This window comes from Canis lupus, chromosome 25, assembly GCF_048164855.1.
Source record: "Canis lupus baileyi chromosome 25, mCanLup2.hap1, whole genome shotgun sequence".
In the NCBI taxonomy this organism is placed as follows: Eukaryota; Metazoa; Chordata; class Mammalia; order Carnivora; family Canidae; genus Canis; species Canis lupus.
In genome coordinates this window covers 8,520,898-8,535,822 of record NC_132862.1, presented here as the reverse complement: position 1 = coordinate 8,535,822, position 14,925 = coordinate 8,520,898, and the positions used below count along the sequence as shown (strand labels likewise).

The window sequence follows — 14,925 nt, the reverse complement described above, 5'->3', positions numbered from 1 at the left end:
TCCTTGGGAAGAATAAAGCAAAAAAGAAAAGGAAATGTATTTCAACAGTCATCCAGAATGTTTTATTCTGTATTTCTTTTTAGTCAGAGTAGAATATCATTTATCCAAAGAAAGGACAATGTAAAATCATTTCACCTGCATTTTAGAATAATTTGAAAGAAAAACATCAGAATCTTCACAATTAAAATAATCTTTGACTAGAATATCATTAAATTGCACCACTTCTTTTCAGAGTAAAATTTGTGTTAAAATGTTATCTCTGTCTTTGTGAAAAATAAGATTTGTCAGATTGTAGGATTTTTATTTCTTAAATTAATGTTTCATTAAAACTGAACTGGGCTGTCTTTAAGAAAGTAAAACCAGGTTTTGTTGTTAAATATCTCTTCTTTTTCATCACAAGCAATACTTCCTGTTCATTGATAGTTAATTTTTCCTCTTTGGTCATAGTAAGGGGAAATGAATCAAATGATACAATAGTTAGTGGGTTTACGTGGAAATAAACAACTTGAAAATTATATTTTATCTGAGAAGACTGAATAATCCTGTATCAGCCACTTTCTGAAAAAAATATAGACTTGGCTAGATTTCATTTTCTCATGGATAATTGCTTCCACATAGTTTATAAATTCCAACTTAAAATTCTTTAGATTTACAGGTTGAATATAAAAGATCACTTTCTGATGATCTATTACTTAAAAATTTCCTTTCTTTGATCCCTTCTCTCCCATTCTTTAACATTTTTTGTCTCCCATTCCATGTTCCTGTCATTCTGTGTTCCATATTTTTGGTGCTTTCATATCTTTGTTCCTGTGGCAGTTTTCTCTAGACTTTTCCACTTTGCTTAAAATCAGGTTTATAGTTTTAAATATCCCTAATTATTTGCTTTTTTCCTCCACCTCCTATATTTTTGCCCCTTATACTTGATGAATCTCTTCCAGTAATACTTGGAAATGTTTATCTTCTACACTAAAACCAAAAAAAAAAAAAGTTTTTATGTCTAGTCCTTTTGAAAACTCAGTACTCAAAGAATTATGAACACTGGAAAAAGTATCTACTACACGCACAGTAAAATGTGTGTGTGTTAGGAATAGATTTGGTCTTCTAAATCACATTTGTACATTTCTGCTAGTTCTAGTGTGGAAGGGGGAGAGAACTGTTTTAAGTATTATTTGATTCAGTTTATATAAACAACTATAATAAGTCCTAGAAAAGAATCCTGTGAAGATAATTTGACCTTCAGTTCTAACTTATGTGTGGATGGAAAAGACAAATTGAAGTTTGAATTAATTTTGTGATGCATTAGTAATAGAAGTTTCTGAAATTGGGGAATGGGAGTGTGAGACATGGGAGAAGTAGGATTGTCTTAAAGAGTAGTCAAAAGCTTGGGTAAGTTTTTTTCTTAAGGAATTTGATCCAAGAGAGAGCAAAAGTTTAATTTTAGTTCAGTTTTTCCTCCATTTTCTACATCGCCAATGGAAATAGCTCATTATTGGGAATTTCTGTTATATTTTAATTATCGCAAGACAGGAAATTGAGTAGGTATTGACTAAATAAAATTTATTTGTTGTAGAATATTTTTTTGCCAACAGACCAACCCTATTCTCACTGAGATGTGAACATAGTTTTTATATTTGTTGTTAATGATTTTTATACTAAAATAAATATGATTAAATAATTAATCTCCTTTTAGTTTCATCAGGCTAAAACCTAGCATGCATTTTTGCTAATAACATGAGATAGTCAAATTTGATTGACAGGCATAAATATTACCTTATGATACATTGCCTTCAAGTAGTTTTACTATATTTAAATATGAACTCTACTGTAATATATTGCGTAATGCCATTTATTTTTCTCCTTTTTAGGCTAAATGCTCATTTTGAAGTAAATCCAGACTGTTCTGTCTCTCGAGCAGAGATGTATTCTGAGTACCTCTCAACGTGCAGTAAATTAGCTCGTGGTGGAATCCTAACTTCAACTGGATTTTATAAATGTCTTAGGTAGGATGTTTAGTTATTAACTTTAAACAAAGTTAATTTGAATCACCTAGAATATCTCTTGCTCTTTGGGGAAAATACCAACTATCTATCTACTTTTAAATATTTCTACTACTTGAAATTTCATATAGGCTATGTTGTAATAAGATGGAAATTTAAATACAAGGAGATTTTTGGAAATCAAACCTCATGTTTGTGTTTAAACATTATGAGGCTTATCAAAGAAAGAGAAGGGAAAAACTTCTTTCTACCCACTGAAATATGTTAGAGACATGACTTTTGCCCTTTTTATCTTGAATAATAGTCTACAACTAATACTCTTATCTTCAAATATCAAGGCTTTTGATATTTTGCAAAAGTTCATAAAATAGACATTGCCTAGATGCAGCTTCTTTGTTCATTAGATATGGTATAGAATTATTTAAAACCCAACAATGTTAATAATGATTTTAAAAATTGGGAAATTGATCTTTTATATTTTTTCTTTGCTTCCCACCCTTACAGAATAGATCTATATGAATCATACTGGTTCGTATTAGTAGCAGTAACTATCCTGCTACTGTTCATGTAAACATTGTTTGAAATGTTTTTTGCTCGTTTGCTAGTTTATAAAACTAAGTTATGTGTGTACTTTACAGAACGGTCTTTCCAAATCATACAGTGAAGAGAGTGGAGGATTCCAGTAGCAACGGGCAGGCACATATTCATGTAGTAGGAGTAAAAAGGAGGGCTATACCACTTCCCATTCAGATGTACTATCAGCAGCAACCAGTTTCTACTCCTGTTGTTCGTGTTGATTCTGTTCCTGATGTATCTCCAAGTCCTTCACCTGCAGGTATTAATTTTTGAGTTTTTAAGTATTACTAACTTAACAAACAAAATGAAACAGTATATTATATAAATTTAAAATGAATAATTTTTCCTTGTTTTTCCAGTTGCATTTTGCTTATTCTGTTACTTTTATCATATTCATATGATGCAGAGGTGTTAAATGTTAATTTCTTAAAAGGATTTTTCTTTTGTATTAAGTAAAGCAATGCCTACATTCAGCTTTTCAGTCCTTTCCTTATGAATTTTGACCTTTCCCTCATATTTTCAGGAATCCCTCATGGACCACAAACTGTAGGAAACCATTTTCAGAGGACTTCTGTTACCAACCAGTCTTCAAATTTGACTGCAACACAAATGTCTTTTCCAGTACAAGGTGTTCATACTGTGGCACAGACTGTTTCCAGAATTCCACCAAATCCTGCAGTTCATACCCACCAGCAGCAAAATGCTCCAGTGACTGTCATTCAAAATAAAGCTCCAATTCCTTGTGAAGTTGTTAAGGCTACAGTAATCCAGAATTCTATATCCCAGACAGCAGTTCCTGTTAGCATTGCTGTGGGAGGTGGAGCTGCTCAGAGTTCTGTGGTTCAGAATCACAGTACAGGGCCACAACCTGTTACGGTTGTAAATTCCCAGACATTGCTTCATCATCCATCTGTAATTCCACAACAGTCTCCATTACACACAGTGGTACCAGGACAGATACCTTCCGGCACTCCTGTTACAGTAATTCAACAAGCTGTCCCACAGAGTCATATATTTGGCAGAGTACAGAACATACCAGCATGTACTTCTTCAGTATCACAGGGTCAACAGTTAATCACCACATCACCCCAACCTGTGCAAACTTCATCTCAACAGACGTCAGCTGGTAGCCAGCCGCAAGACACTGTTATCATAGCACCTTCACAGTATGTAACAACTTCTGCATCCAATATTGTCTCAGCAACTTCAGTACAGAATTTTCAGGTAGCTACGGGACAAATGGTTACCATTGCTGGTGTCCCAAGTCCACAACCCTCAAGGGTAGGGTTTCAGAACATTGCACCAAAACCTCTCCCTTCTCAGCAAGTTTCATCAACAGTGGTACAACAGCCCATTCAACAACCACAGCAGCCAACCCAACAGAGTGTAGTGATTGTAAGCCAGCCAGCTCAACAAGGTCAGACTTATGCACCAGCCATTCACCAAATTGTTCTTGCTAATCCAGCAGCTCTTCCAGCTGGTCAGACAGTTCAGTTAACTGGGCAACCAAACATAACTCCATCTTCCTCACCATCACCTGTCCCAGCTACTAATAACCAAGTTCCTACTGCCATGTCATCATCTTCCACCCCTCAATCACAGGGACCACCTCCTACCGTCAGTCAGATGCTATCTGTGAAAAGGCAGCAACAGCAGCAGCATTCACCAGCACCCTCACCGCAACAGGTACAAGTACAGGTTCAGCAGCCCCAACAAGTACAGATGCAAGTTCAGCCACAGCAAGCGAATGCAGGCGTTGGTCAGCCTGCTTCTGGTGAGTCAAGTCTGATAAAACAGTTGCTGCTTCCAAAGCGTGGCCCTTCGACACCGGGTGGTAAGCTAATTCTCCCAGCTCCACAGATTCCTCCCCCTAATAACGCGAGAGCTCCCAGCCCTCAGGTGGTATACCAGGTGGCCAATAACCAAGCAGCAGGTTTTGGAGTGCAGGGGCAGTCTTCAGCTCAGCAGCTGTTGGTTGGGCAGCAAAATGTTCAGTTGGTACAAAGTGCAATGCCACCCACAGGCGGAGTGCAAACTGTACCTATCTCGAACTTACAAATATTACCAGGCCCACTGATTTCAAACAGCCCAGCAACCATTTTCCAAGGGACTTCTGGCAACCAGGTAACCATAACAGTTGTGCCAAATACAAGTTTTGCAACTGCAACTGTGAGTCAGGGAAATGCAACTCAGCTCATTGCTCCAGCAGGAATTACCATGAGTGGGACACAGGCAGGAGTTGGACTTCAGGTGCAAACGCTTCCAGCCACTCAGACATCTCCAGCTGGACAATCATCCTGTACTACTGCTACTCCCCCATTCAAAGGTGATAAGATAATTTGCCAAAAGGAGGAGGAAGCAAAAGAAGCAACAGGTTTACATGTTCACGAACGTAAAATTGAAGTAATGGAGAACCCGTCCTGCCGGCGAGGAACCACGAACACCAGCAATGGGGATACAAAGGAAAATGAAATGCAGGTGGGAAGTCTTTTAAATGGGAGAAAGTACAGTGACTCAAGTCTACCTCCTTCAAACTCAGGGAAAATTCAAAGTGAGGCTAATCAGTGCTCACTAATCAGTAATGGGCCATCGTTAGAATTAGGTGAGAATGGAACATCTGGAAAACAGAACTTGGAACAAATGGACATGCCGGATATCAAAAGTGATTTGAAAAAACCTCTAGTTAATGGAATCTGTGATTTTGATAAGGGAGATGGTTCTCATTTAAGCAAAAACATTCCAAATCACAAAACTTCCAATCATGTAGGAAACGGTGAGATATCTCCAGTGGAACCACAAGGGACTCTAGATGCCACTCAGCAAGATACTGCCAAAGGTGATCAACTAGAAAGAATTTCTAATGGACCTATATTAACTTTGGGTGGTTCACCATCTGTGAGCAGTATACAAGAGGCTCAAAATGTGGTAACACAGCAGTTTAGTGGTACTGACTTGCCTAATGGACCTCTAGCTTCAAGTTTGAATTCAGATGTGCCTCAGCAACGCCCAAGTGTAGTTGTCTCACCACATTCTACAACCTCTGTTATACAGGGGCATCAAATCATAGCAGTTCCCCACTCAGGATCAAGAGTGTCCCATTCTCCTGCCCTATCATCTGACGTTCGGTCTACAAATGGCACAGCAGAATGCAAAACTGTAAAGAGGCCAGCAGAGGATAATGATAGGGAAACAGTCACAGGAATTCCAAATAAAGTAGGAGTTAGAATTGTTACAATCAGTGACCCCAACAATGCTGGCTGCAGTGCAACAATGGTTGCCGTGCCAGCAGGAGCAGATCCAAGCACGGTAGCTAAAGTAGCAATAGAAAGTGCTGTTCAGCAAAAGCAGCAGCATCCACCAACATACGTACAGAATGTGGTCCCACAGGTAAGTCATTCTGCTGTCAACGTTTCTCTTAAAAATTTTCCTACTTGTACATAGGATTTTAGGAGAATGTGCACTCTTGTTCTGTGTGTCATCCTGAAGAGTTAATTGTATTAACAGATGGTTTAAAGAATCTTTTTGAACTTAAGGATGTGGTTTAAGACTCTTGAATTTTGTTATAGACCCAAATTAGTAATTTTGTAGACCCAGGATAGAGGAGCACTTGCTAATCACTTGCTAATCTGACATCTTCTGGAGAGTTTTTTAAATGTAAGTTAGTCTCCTTTGGGGGGGAAAAAAAAAGTTTCCTTTGGTTGGGGGGGATATACTAAAAGCATTTCAAAAGGGAGATTCTGTATTTGATTTTGACATGGGTATGTTTTTGTGGCTCTTTTCACCGTTCTTTTGTAAAAAAAAAAAAAAAAAAAAGATGGATCCCTAAGTTTATCAAGTGTTTTCTTATTATTTTTATATATTGACTTAGTTGCCTTTATTCTTTAAAAAGTATTATAATTTCAATTTCTTTCAGCTATACTGATATTCTTGCTTTTGTGTTTCTTACTCCTTTGCCCTACTATCATGTTTCTGCCATCACCTCTTTAATAATCTACCGTCCAATCACTGTTGTACCATTAAGTAAAAAAAGTATTTTCTAGAATCAGTTCTACTGAATTGAATTTACAGTTCGTTCTCCCTGTAAAAATTTTAAGATCAATCTTGTGTGCTGTTTCCACTGAAACTAAGGGTTTGCTTAACAGTTGTCTTTCACCTAATTTCCTGGATTACTTTTTCTTCATTCTCTTTCCTAAGTACTATATAGCCAGAACCTTCTGTGACTATTACCAACTCTACCAGCACTCCTCTGACATGAGTTTCTTCTGTCTGCTCTTGGTGTTTACAGCAGATCTATGGTGGCCATTGTTGGCATTAATACCAAATCTGGGGATGGGGGTGCAGCAAAATGAAAGAACAGAACATCAGAACAGTTCGTCCACTGATGTGCATCCTTTTTCATATGAGTAGATAAAACTGGACATTGCTGTCGGGGAGCATAATGAGATTTTAATTCATATGTTAATTACTATATAGCTTAGATTTATTTTTATTGCAAGGTACCTAAATAGGTTGAGAATTTAGTTGATGTATACATGGCAATATTTAATACTAAGTTTTAGCGAAAAATACTATACTCAAACTGCTACAAGTTGAGTTTTTCATTTATTAATAAACACACTAAAATTTTTTTAATAGTGCAGTGGCTGGCATATAATAAGCATTCAGTAAGTTGGATTTTCATAGTTTTTCCTACATTTATAATTTCCCAATTCATCTTGATTATGTTCCTGACTCTGTTTTTTCCTCTCAGATTCCCTCATAATCCTAAATAGTTATAATAGACTAAGCCAAATGAGAGAAAAACTCCATTACTGTGAAATTAGGAATCCCCATTTTTTTGTGTGTCCTTAATCTTCCAGTGTGATTATATTCAATAACTCTATGAGGTAAAAATTGTTATTACCGTTTTAGAGATGAGGCTCCAAGATGCAAAATAAGTTCTCCAAGATCATCAACAAATGTGAAGTGGTTCCAAGATTGAACCACTTGGGTGTGTGTGAAACAAAAATTCATCCTCTTAACCCATTTCTCCACTGTTTTAAAAGATTTCCTTGAAAAGTTCTAGAAAGCCCTTTATTATATAACATACTGATTATTTGAATTATTATATTACAGAATGTAATATTAAATTACAATTTTAGGACATTAATGCTAAAACTTTTTCTTAACACACTGGACAAAATATGCATCTAATTCAAGCCATAAAATCACTACATTTTATTCCTAACCTGAAAAATGGGTTTTTCTGTATATTCTCCCAAGGAATATAGTCTATTTAAAATAGCTACATTCTTCATTTTTAAAATAAGTATTTGATTGGCACGTAGAAATTTAAAACTTTGCAAGGAAAAGGAAATAGCATGCACAGTATCTAGGAGAGTAAGAATTAAAAATCGAGGTTCGTATGTGTGACACTTAGCTTGGTGATTGCTACATAGTTAGGTACTCACTCAGTAATATAGTACATACAGTACTATATAGTATAGTATATAGTAATAGCAGTACTGCTGTATTTTACCTTCATATATATGAGAATAAAGTGCCATAAAGGCTAAAAAAGATGAACTGTTCAAGATGGGATCATAAATTTCCTTTGAAAGGTCAGCTGTTGGGCCTTTTTAAGAGCCTGCTAATAGAAAATCATTTCCATTGTTACCCAGATTCTTTAAATTTCTTTTATGTAGACCTTGGTTTAACACCATTTTATTCACTATTTGAATTGGTACCTTAAAAGGGTAGAGGAAATAGAGGATTTTAAATGTGAATTTTCAGCCAAACCTTGTTATTTCCACCATTTCAAGGGTTCTGGCGATATTAAGGAGGCACCTGAACCCCAAGAAGGGACTTTGAGACTTGCAGAATGTTCAGGGCTGGAAAGACTGCAGGGAAATGTCCCTGCTGAGAATGGCCAACAGGTAATCCTTCCTAATACCATTGTTACTTCGTGTTTCTTTTTCCAATTTTATTCCCTTTAACTCCCATTAATCACCTATATTAATTTCATTATCTAAAAAATAGCAACCAAAAAAGAGAAAGATATGTGAAAGTAATTGATATAACCATAGATTTTGTGTTTAAGATTTAGCTGGATAGTTCATAGAAATACAAAATAAATTGTACCTGTTTCAAGGCAGATTTCTTTATTTGTAGCTGCTTATTTTTAATCTTGTATTTGCGAGTTATAGGATAACTATTTCTGAAAGCACTACCCTCTTCCACTATTCATGAATTGGTATCTTCTAGGGGCATCAAACCAGATTAATATATAAAAAATAAAAATGAGGGGCACCTGGGTGGCTCAGTCAGCTAAGCCTCTGCCTTTGGCTTGGGTCATGATCCCAAGGTCCTGGGATCAAGCCTCACATCTGCCTCCCTGTTTGGTGGAGAGTCTGCTGTTCCATCTCTCCCTGCTTATGGTTACTCTCTCTCTGTCAGATAATAAATAAAAATCTTGAAAAAAAATAAAAATGAATAAAAAAGAAAAATAATTATATTTACTGAAAGACTTGCCTTTTTCAGGAGCGTGTAAAACATATTGAACACAACTATAACTGTTAATCCCGTGATCTGAAGACATTCTGAATTCTTGTCCCTAAAAATAGTTTACTTAAGGATGTATTTAAGGTGTTTCATATATGCCTTCTCCTCAGTTCCGTGTCCTTCACTTAGGAATCATTGCTGATATGGTTTTGTGTTGACACTGCATTTTAGTGTCTCTCTGGTCCCTTCCTTTCTTTGATGAAGAGCTTGAAATTACTCAGCCCATCAGAAAGCAGCTCTGTAGCCTCAAGGGGGCAGCATTTAGTCATAGCCAAAAATCATTTTAGCAAGAGCCACAGGAATTATCATTTCAGTATTTTCTTAAGAGTACTACTGCTTAGTTTTGTAGAGTAGTAGCACATCGTAAAAATAAAAACTAAGAAGCATTACCACTAAACATAATTTTTTTGTTTGCATTTCAGTATGTTCTTATAAGCCAGGCTTGTATGTATTGATTACCTAGGTTTATACTTTATAAAAGTAAAAAAACTTGGTAGTTTAAGAACATGAGGGAATGTTAGAGCAGAAAGACACCTAGATATTATCTTGTCCCAAACCCTCATTTTTAAGAATTAGAGTTACTTTTCCACGCTCACAGAGATCTCTTTTCCAATGATTTCTATAATTGTCTTAATTCTGTTCTCAAAGGTCTGTGCATTTAGACTAACCATAATCACTTACATCACATTTAGAGTAAATCTAATTATTGTTCCTTATAACTGTTTCAGAGTATCTTTCCTTATTTGCTTATGCTTTAGAATATACTTTCTCAGTTCCTTCAATTACATCTTGTGTCAGGGTGTCTGGTTTATTCATCATCCTATTTATCTCAGTCCATTTTATAAGTGGCTTTCAAAATCTGTAGCTAGAATTAAGCACAGTATTTCATTACTATCTAGTAAAGAATTTATTTTGAGAACAGATTATGAATTTGTGTCTTTTTAACACAGATTGAAGTGTTTAAATTTTCATCTTTCTAAGGTTTTTAAAGTTTAATATTAAGAATGTAAGGATTTTAAAAAAATGTAAGGATTTAAGAGCCTCAAATCCCAAGTCTTACATCAGGAAATATTACCACTATAAGGACACCTGAGTGGCACAGTTGGTTGAGCATCCCACTCTTGATTGCAGCTCAGGACATGATATTGGGGTGCTGGGATCAAGCCTCACAGTTGGGCTCTGTGCTGAGCGGGGAGTCTGCTTGAGGATTCTCTCCTCCTGCCCCTCCCTCTCTCCCTATCAAATAAATCTTAAAATATTATCACTATAATCTAGAATTTTTAGCCATAGTTTACTCTTGAAAAGATGATAGAGGGAAGCAAAGTTAAAATTACCTTTTTTTTTTTTAACAAAAAGAGCAATAATAAAACTGCTGCATTAACTTTTTTAACTAAAAAATTCTGCAATTTTACATTGCAGAATAAATCACATAGTTGTTTTGTATCCTTCATGTAATTTTTCTGGTCACTCACTGCCAGAATTGTGGCTTTGATTTTCTGGTCACTCACTGCCGGAGTTGTGGCTTTGATTTGAAAAATAACTATACTATTAAAAAAATAGCTTTTCCTCAATAGATGATAGAGAATATTTTTCAAGAGAGATCATTCCAAAAACTTTGGCTTTGAAACTTACTTTTACATTTACATTTGAGTTAGGGTTCTGGCTAATGGCCTAGCAATTCATAGTAAATAATAAAATTAAGAAAAAAGCTTACACATCCTAAAAAATGTATTTTTGCACTCTTGTGTAAAAGGCCTAATCCTATTGATGATTGAACAATTGATTGATTGGGGCGGGGGCAGAGGGAGAGGGAAGGTGAGTCTTTTAAGTAGACTCCAAGCTAAGTACAGAGCCCATCACTGGGCTGGATTTCACCATCTTGAGATCATGACCTGGGCCAAAATCAAGAGATGGATATTTAGCCACACAGGTGCCCCAGAAAAGGGCTGTCTTTTAATAACAAGAGGAATCCTAAAAATATTCACCCATACAGTTAAAGGAAATATGATTCTTAGAATTTCTCATTTGGTATATTATATAAATGCTTTAATTCTTGGGGCACCTAGGTGGCTCAGTTGGTTAGTCATCTGCCTTCAGCTCAGGTCATGATCCCAGGGTCCTTGGATTGAACCCCACATCAGGCTCCCTACTCAGTGGGGAGAGGGAGAGAGAGAAGCAGGCTCTCCCCATGCTTTCTCTCATTCTCTCTCTCATATAAATAAATTAAATCTTTTTTTTTAAAGTACTGTTTTGGTTTCGGTGATAATATTTAGACCTATTCTTGTCATTTAATTTTTATTGTAAATTTTTTTCCAGCATATACAAAAGTAGAGACAGTAAATCATGTATTACTACCTAGCTTAAAATATTTATACCGTTTTGCCTTTTTAGTTTCATCTGTTCTTCACCACTATCATTTTTTTTTCTTGGAGTACTTTAAAACAAATATCAAACATTATTTCATTTTGCCAGTACATAATTCAGAATCGATTTCTCTAATAATCAAGTGAAGTACTTTTAAATATTTAAATCTGTCTTTCTCTATAATACCGAAGCACATCTAACAGAAATAGTAATGTTTTAATATTATTTGGCACCTAGTTCATGGTCAGTGTTCTCTAGCTGTCTTTAAGAAACGTGGTTTTTTTTTTTTTTTTTTAACAACTTGCTCAAATTAAGATCCACAGGTTTTTTACATATTGCATTTGGTTAATGTGTCTTTATTCATTCTTAATTTAACTTAGATTAGTTTCAGTCATCCTTACCATATCCGTCATTAACATTTGGGGTCAAAATACCCTGTGATTCCTTGTTAAATTTTTGTGTGACAATAAATAAGAGTTCCACAATGGAAGAAAAAATTGGATAAAGATTTGTTAGCACTTAAGAAAGTAAAAATAAGCTTAACCTACAAATATATGACAAGATAGTCAATAAAATACCTAATTTAAATGGTAATAGTATGGGGAACCAGAAGGTTCATTGTGAGGGAATTTGATGCCTTTAGCAAATTTACCCTTTAATTAAAATTCTGGGATATTTGTAACTTGTTACTCCCTAATATTTGTATTTGGCTGAAACTGATCTTGATTACTCTCCCTTATTAGAATTTCCTGGATTTTTAATGCAATATTTTCATTTCAGGGAAGCAATTTGAGTAATTCTTTTGATAGACTAATTCTAATGTTACCTTCCATTCCTTTATCTTTGATCCCCTTTTCTTTCTGTCTGCTTTCTCAGCATTGGTTTTTATAGCTTTAAGGATTCCCTGGTGAATGACTGTCAGATCTGTGTTTCCAGCATTAACTTCTATTAATAGACATTTGTAGTTGTTGATCTGTCAGTGTTCCCAAAGCAAACTCATTACATTATCTTTCTTCCAAAGTATTGTTTCCCTTTTGGACTTCTCTATTTGGACTTCTAGCATAATAAAATAGGATCTCTTGCCATTTTTTGAGAATCTAGAACTAGGCTCTTCATCTGTAGTTTCTCTGTTCTTCCCACCATTCCTTAAGTTAGATTTCATTACTTAACAGTTTATAGATGAGGAAACTGAGGAAAATAGGTTGGCCAAGGTCACATAATTAGTTTAAAAGGCAAATTGAAAGTTTGAGTGCTGATGTGTCAAGCCAGAAAGTCCACATCCTATCCATGATGCCTATTTTCCACGCATGTATATACACGTGTATGTTTTCTCATTGTAAAATGTTAAGGGTGGAACCGTATAATAGGAACAATTTCAATCACATCCCAAAAGTAGATTTTTTTTCTTAGACCTTAGAACTCAAAAGTTCTTATGACTTCACATTTTGAAACTTTTTTCCCAGCATTTTATTCTCTTTTTTCATTTTTGTTCTCTAGCCTAATATGTGTTTTGTGTTTTTTTCTAATTATTATGGCTTTTATCTGATGTTTGCAGCAATTTTTAGCTAGTTTTGCCCAACTATTTCCAATATTACCTTACAAGTGAACAAGTATATTTAGTATTTTCCCAAAGTGTAAATGTATTGCCATTAAGCAATGCTTTGAAAATGGCATGATACCATTTATATATGAAAATTTCAATTTTATTTTTCCCTTTGTGATACATTATGAATAAAATCTAAGGTTCAAAGAAAATATTTTGCCTCAAATTGTTTTAAACTATATTATAATTATATATTTTTCAAAGGGATGAGTTATAGAAGAAGAAAACATAGCTCGTATTTAAAAGACTTATGTGTATAATTAGAATCCTTTTACTTGTATTGTCCATCAAAAGCTGTAATGGAACAACTTTGAAGTTGTTAAAATGGCTTAATATAAAATAACATTTTACAACATTGTACTTATGGTTACTTCATTTTTAACATCAGAAATTTTCTTTGCTTTTTACTATGTTTTATGTTGTATTCATTTAAAAATCTAAAAGGAAATATATGCAAAGAAATAATTGCAGTTGATTTGTTTTTGTGCAGAATGTACGTAAGTAAATCAAGTGGGTGCATTTAGATTTATTCCTTATTTTAATCCATAATTGTATTTCTGCCTAATTTTATCAATCTAAAAATTCTTAATTCTAAATAATGTATATTCTGTAGCAATAACAGTGTGATCTTGCCTTTGTTGTTCATATGAAATAAAAGAATCTGACTTCCTAGTTATTTTTATAAAAAGTTCTCTTTTTAGAGAATTGTTTTTAAAATGATCATTAAAACTACAGATGTAAAAAAATAAAAATAAAAAATAAAACTATAGATGTAAATTTTAGGTTAGAAGTGCATGAATATCGATGTAATCATATAATTGTCATTATAATCATTTTAAGCCTACACTATAAAATATGAATGTTTTTCAGTGTCACCTCACAAACTGCATGGTTGTATTTTTTCACAGAACACTCCTATGACGCCTTCACCAGCTGTGCAAGTGCAGAGCCAGCCTAACACTTCCCAGCCTTCTCCATTCAGTGCATCTAGTCAACAAGGGGATCCAGTGAGAAAACCTGGACACAACTTCATGTGTCTGTGGCAGTCTTGTAAAAAGTAAATGGCAATTTTATTTGATACACATAAATGTTCTTTTGTTCTTTATATTTATATTTGTCATCTATACTTCAATGAAAATTTTCTTTTGAAACCACTGAAGTCTTTGAGCAAAAATACTTTCTGTTAAGAGGGATGTTTATGTAGCTCCAGTGGCATTTAAACTAAGAAATTTATATAAATGGTAGACCTTCCTTGCCTAATGGTAGGGGTAGGTTATTGGGGAATTTGTTTCAGTATTAGCTTTTAAAAAAAGAAAATCAGCTAAGCATTTAGTTCCATATTTGTTTATGAAAAGAGATAGGTTTTTTAAAGTGACTTGAAGTTGATGGCAGCCATAGAATTTCTCTATTGTAGCAATTTAAAGATAATGATCTGTTAGGAAGACTGACTTGTCTTAAATTTGAGTTTGGGTTGGACATCCCATGCAAATTATTTTTAAAGCTATGTCATCTCACAATTTAATATCTAAGATGATTAATGAGTAGAACTGAACTTCCTAAAACAGGGCTTTCTTACACTTGAAGAAATACTTGAGAATAATGTTGGTTAAAATAAGATAGTTCTTTTAACATTTCTCAACCATGACCCTTTGCTTTGTCACTTTTTAAAGGTCTACGACGAAGGCACTTGTCTTAATAGACCTAATACCCTTCATTTTTTAGGTATCAAAGATTCCATTTCCCTCTGATAGCAGAAATTACCACATTCATTTAAAAATTATGCTTGCTATTCATAATCTTTATGATATACTACAGACATTGTACTTTACTGTAAACTTCATATGT

At 34.6% G+C, this 14,925-nt stretch overlaps 1 protein-coding gene and 1 long non-coding RNA gene across 3 annotated transcripts in view; one reads left to right on the top strand and one right to left on the bottom strand.

Moving 5' to 3' along the window:
- Positions 1 to 14,925, top strand: part of ARID2 (AT-rich interaction domain 2) — a 168,772-nt gene that overhangs the window by 113,242 nt on the left and 40,605 nt on the right. The window contains exons 13-17 of one of the 2 annotated variants that reach the window (XM_072798229.1): positions 1,866 to 2,000; positions 2,636 to 2,832; positions 3,097 to 5,960; positions 8,375 to 8,488; positions 13,989 to 14,137. In XM_072798229.1, coding sequence (XP_072654330.1) covers positions 1,866 to 2,000; positions 2,636 to 2,832; positions 3,097 to 5,960; positions 8,375 to 8,488; positions 13,989 to 14,137 — 3,459 coding nt within the window. The remainder of the gene's footprint in view (positions 1 to 1,865; positions 2,001 to 2,635; positions 2,833 to 3,096; positions 5,961 to 8,374; positions 8,489 to 13,988; positions 14,138 to 14,925) is intronic. The other variant, XM_072798230.1, reaches the window with a different exon arrangement.
- The window catches only part of LOC140617223 (uncharacterized), a 38,944-nt gene continuing 24,164 nt past the window's right edge, over positions 146 to 14,925 (bottom strand). The window contains exon 3 of the long non-coding RNA XR_012017437.1: positions 146 to 2,826. This is a non-coding gene — a long non-coding RNA (uncharacterized lncRNA). The remainder of the gene's footprint in view (positions 2,827 to 14,925) is intronic.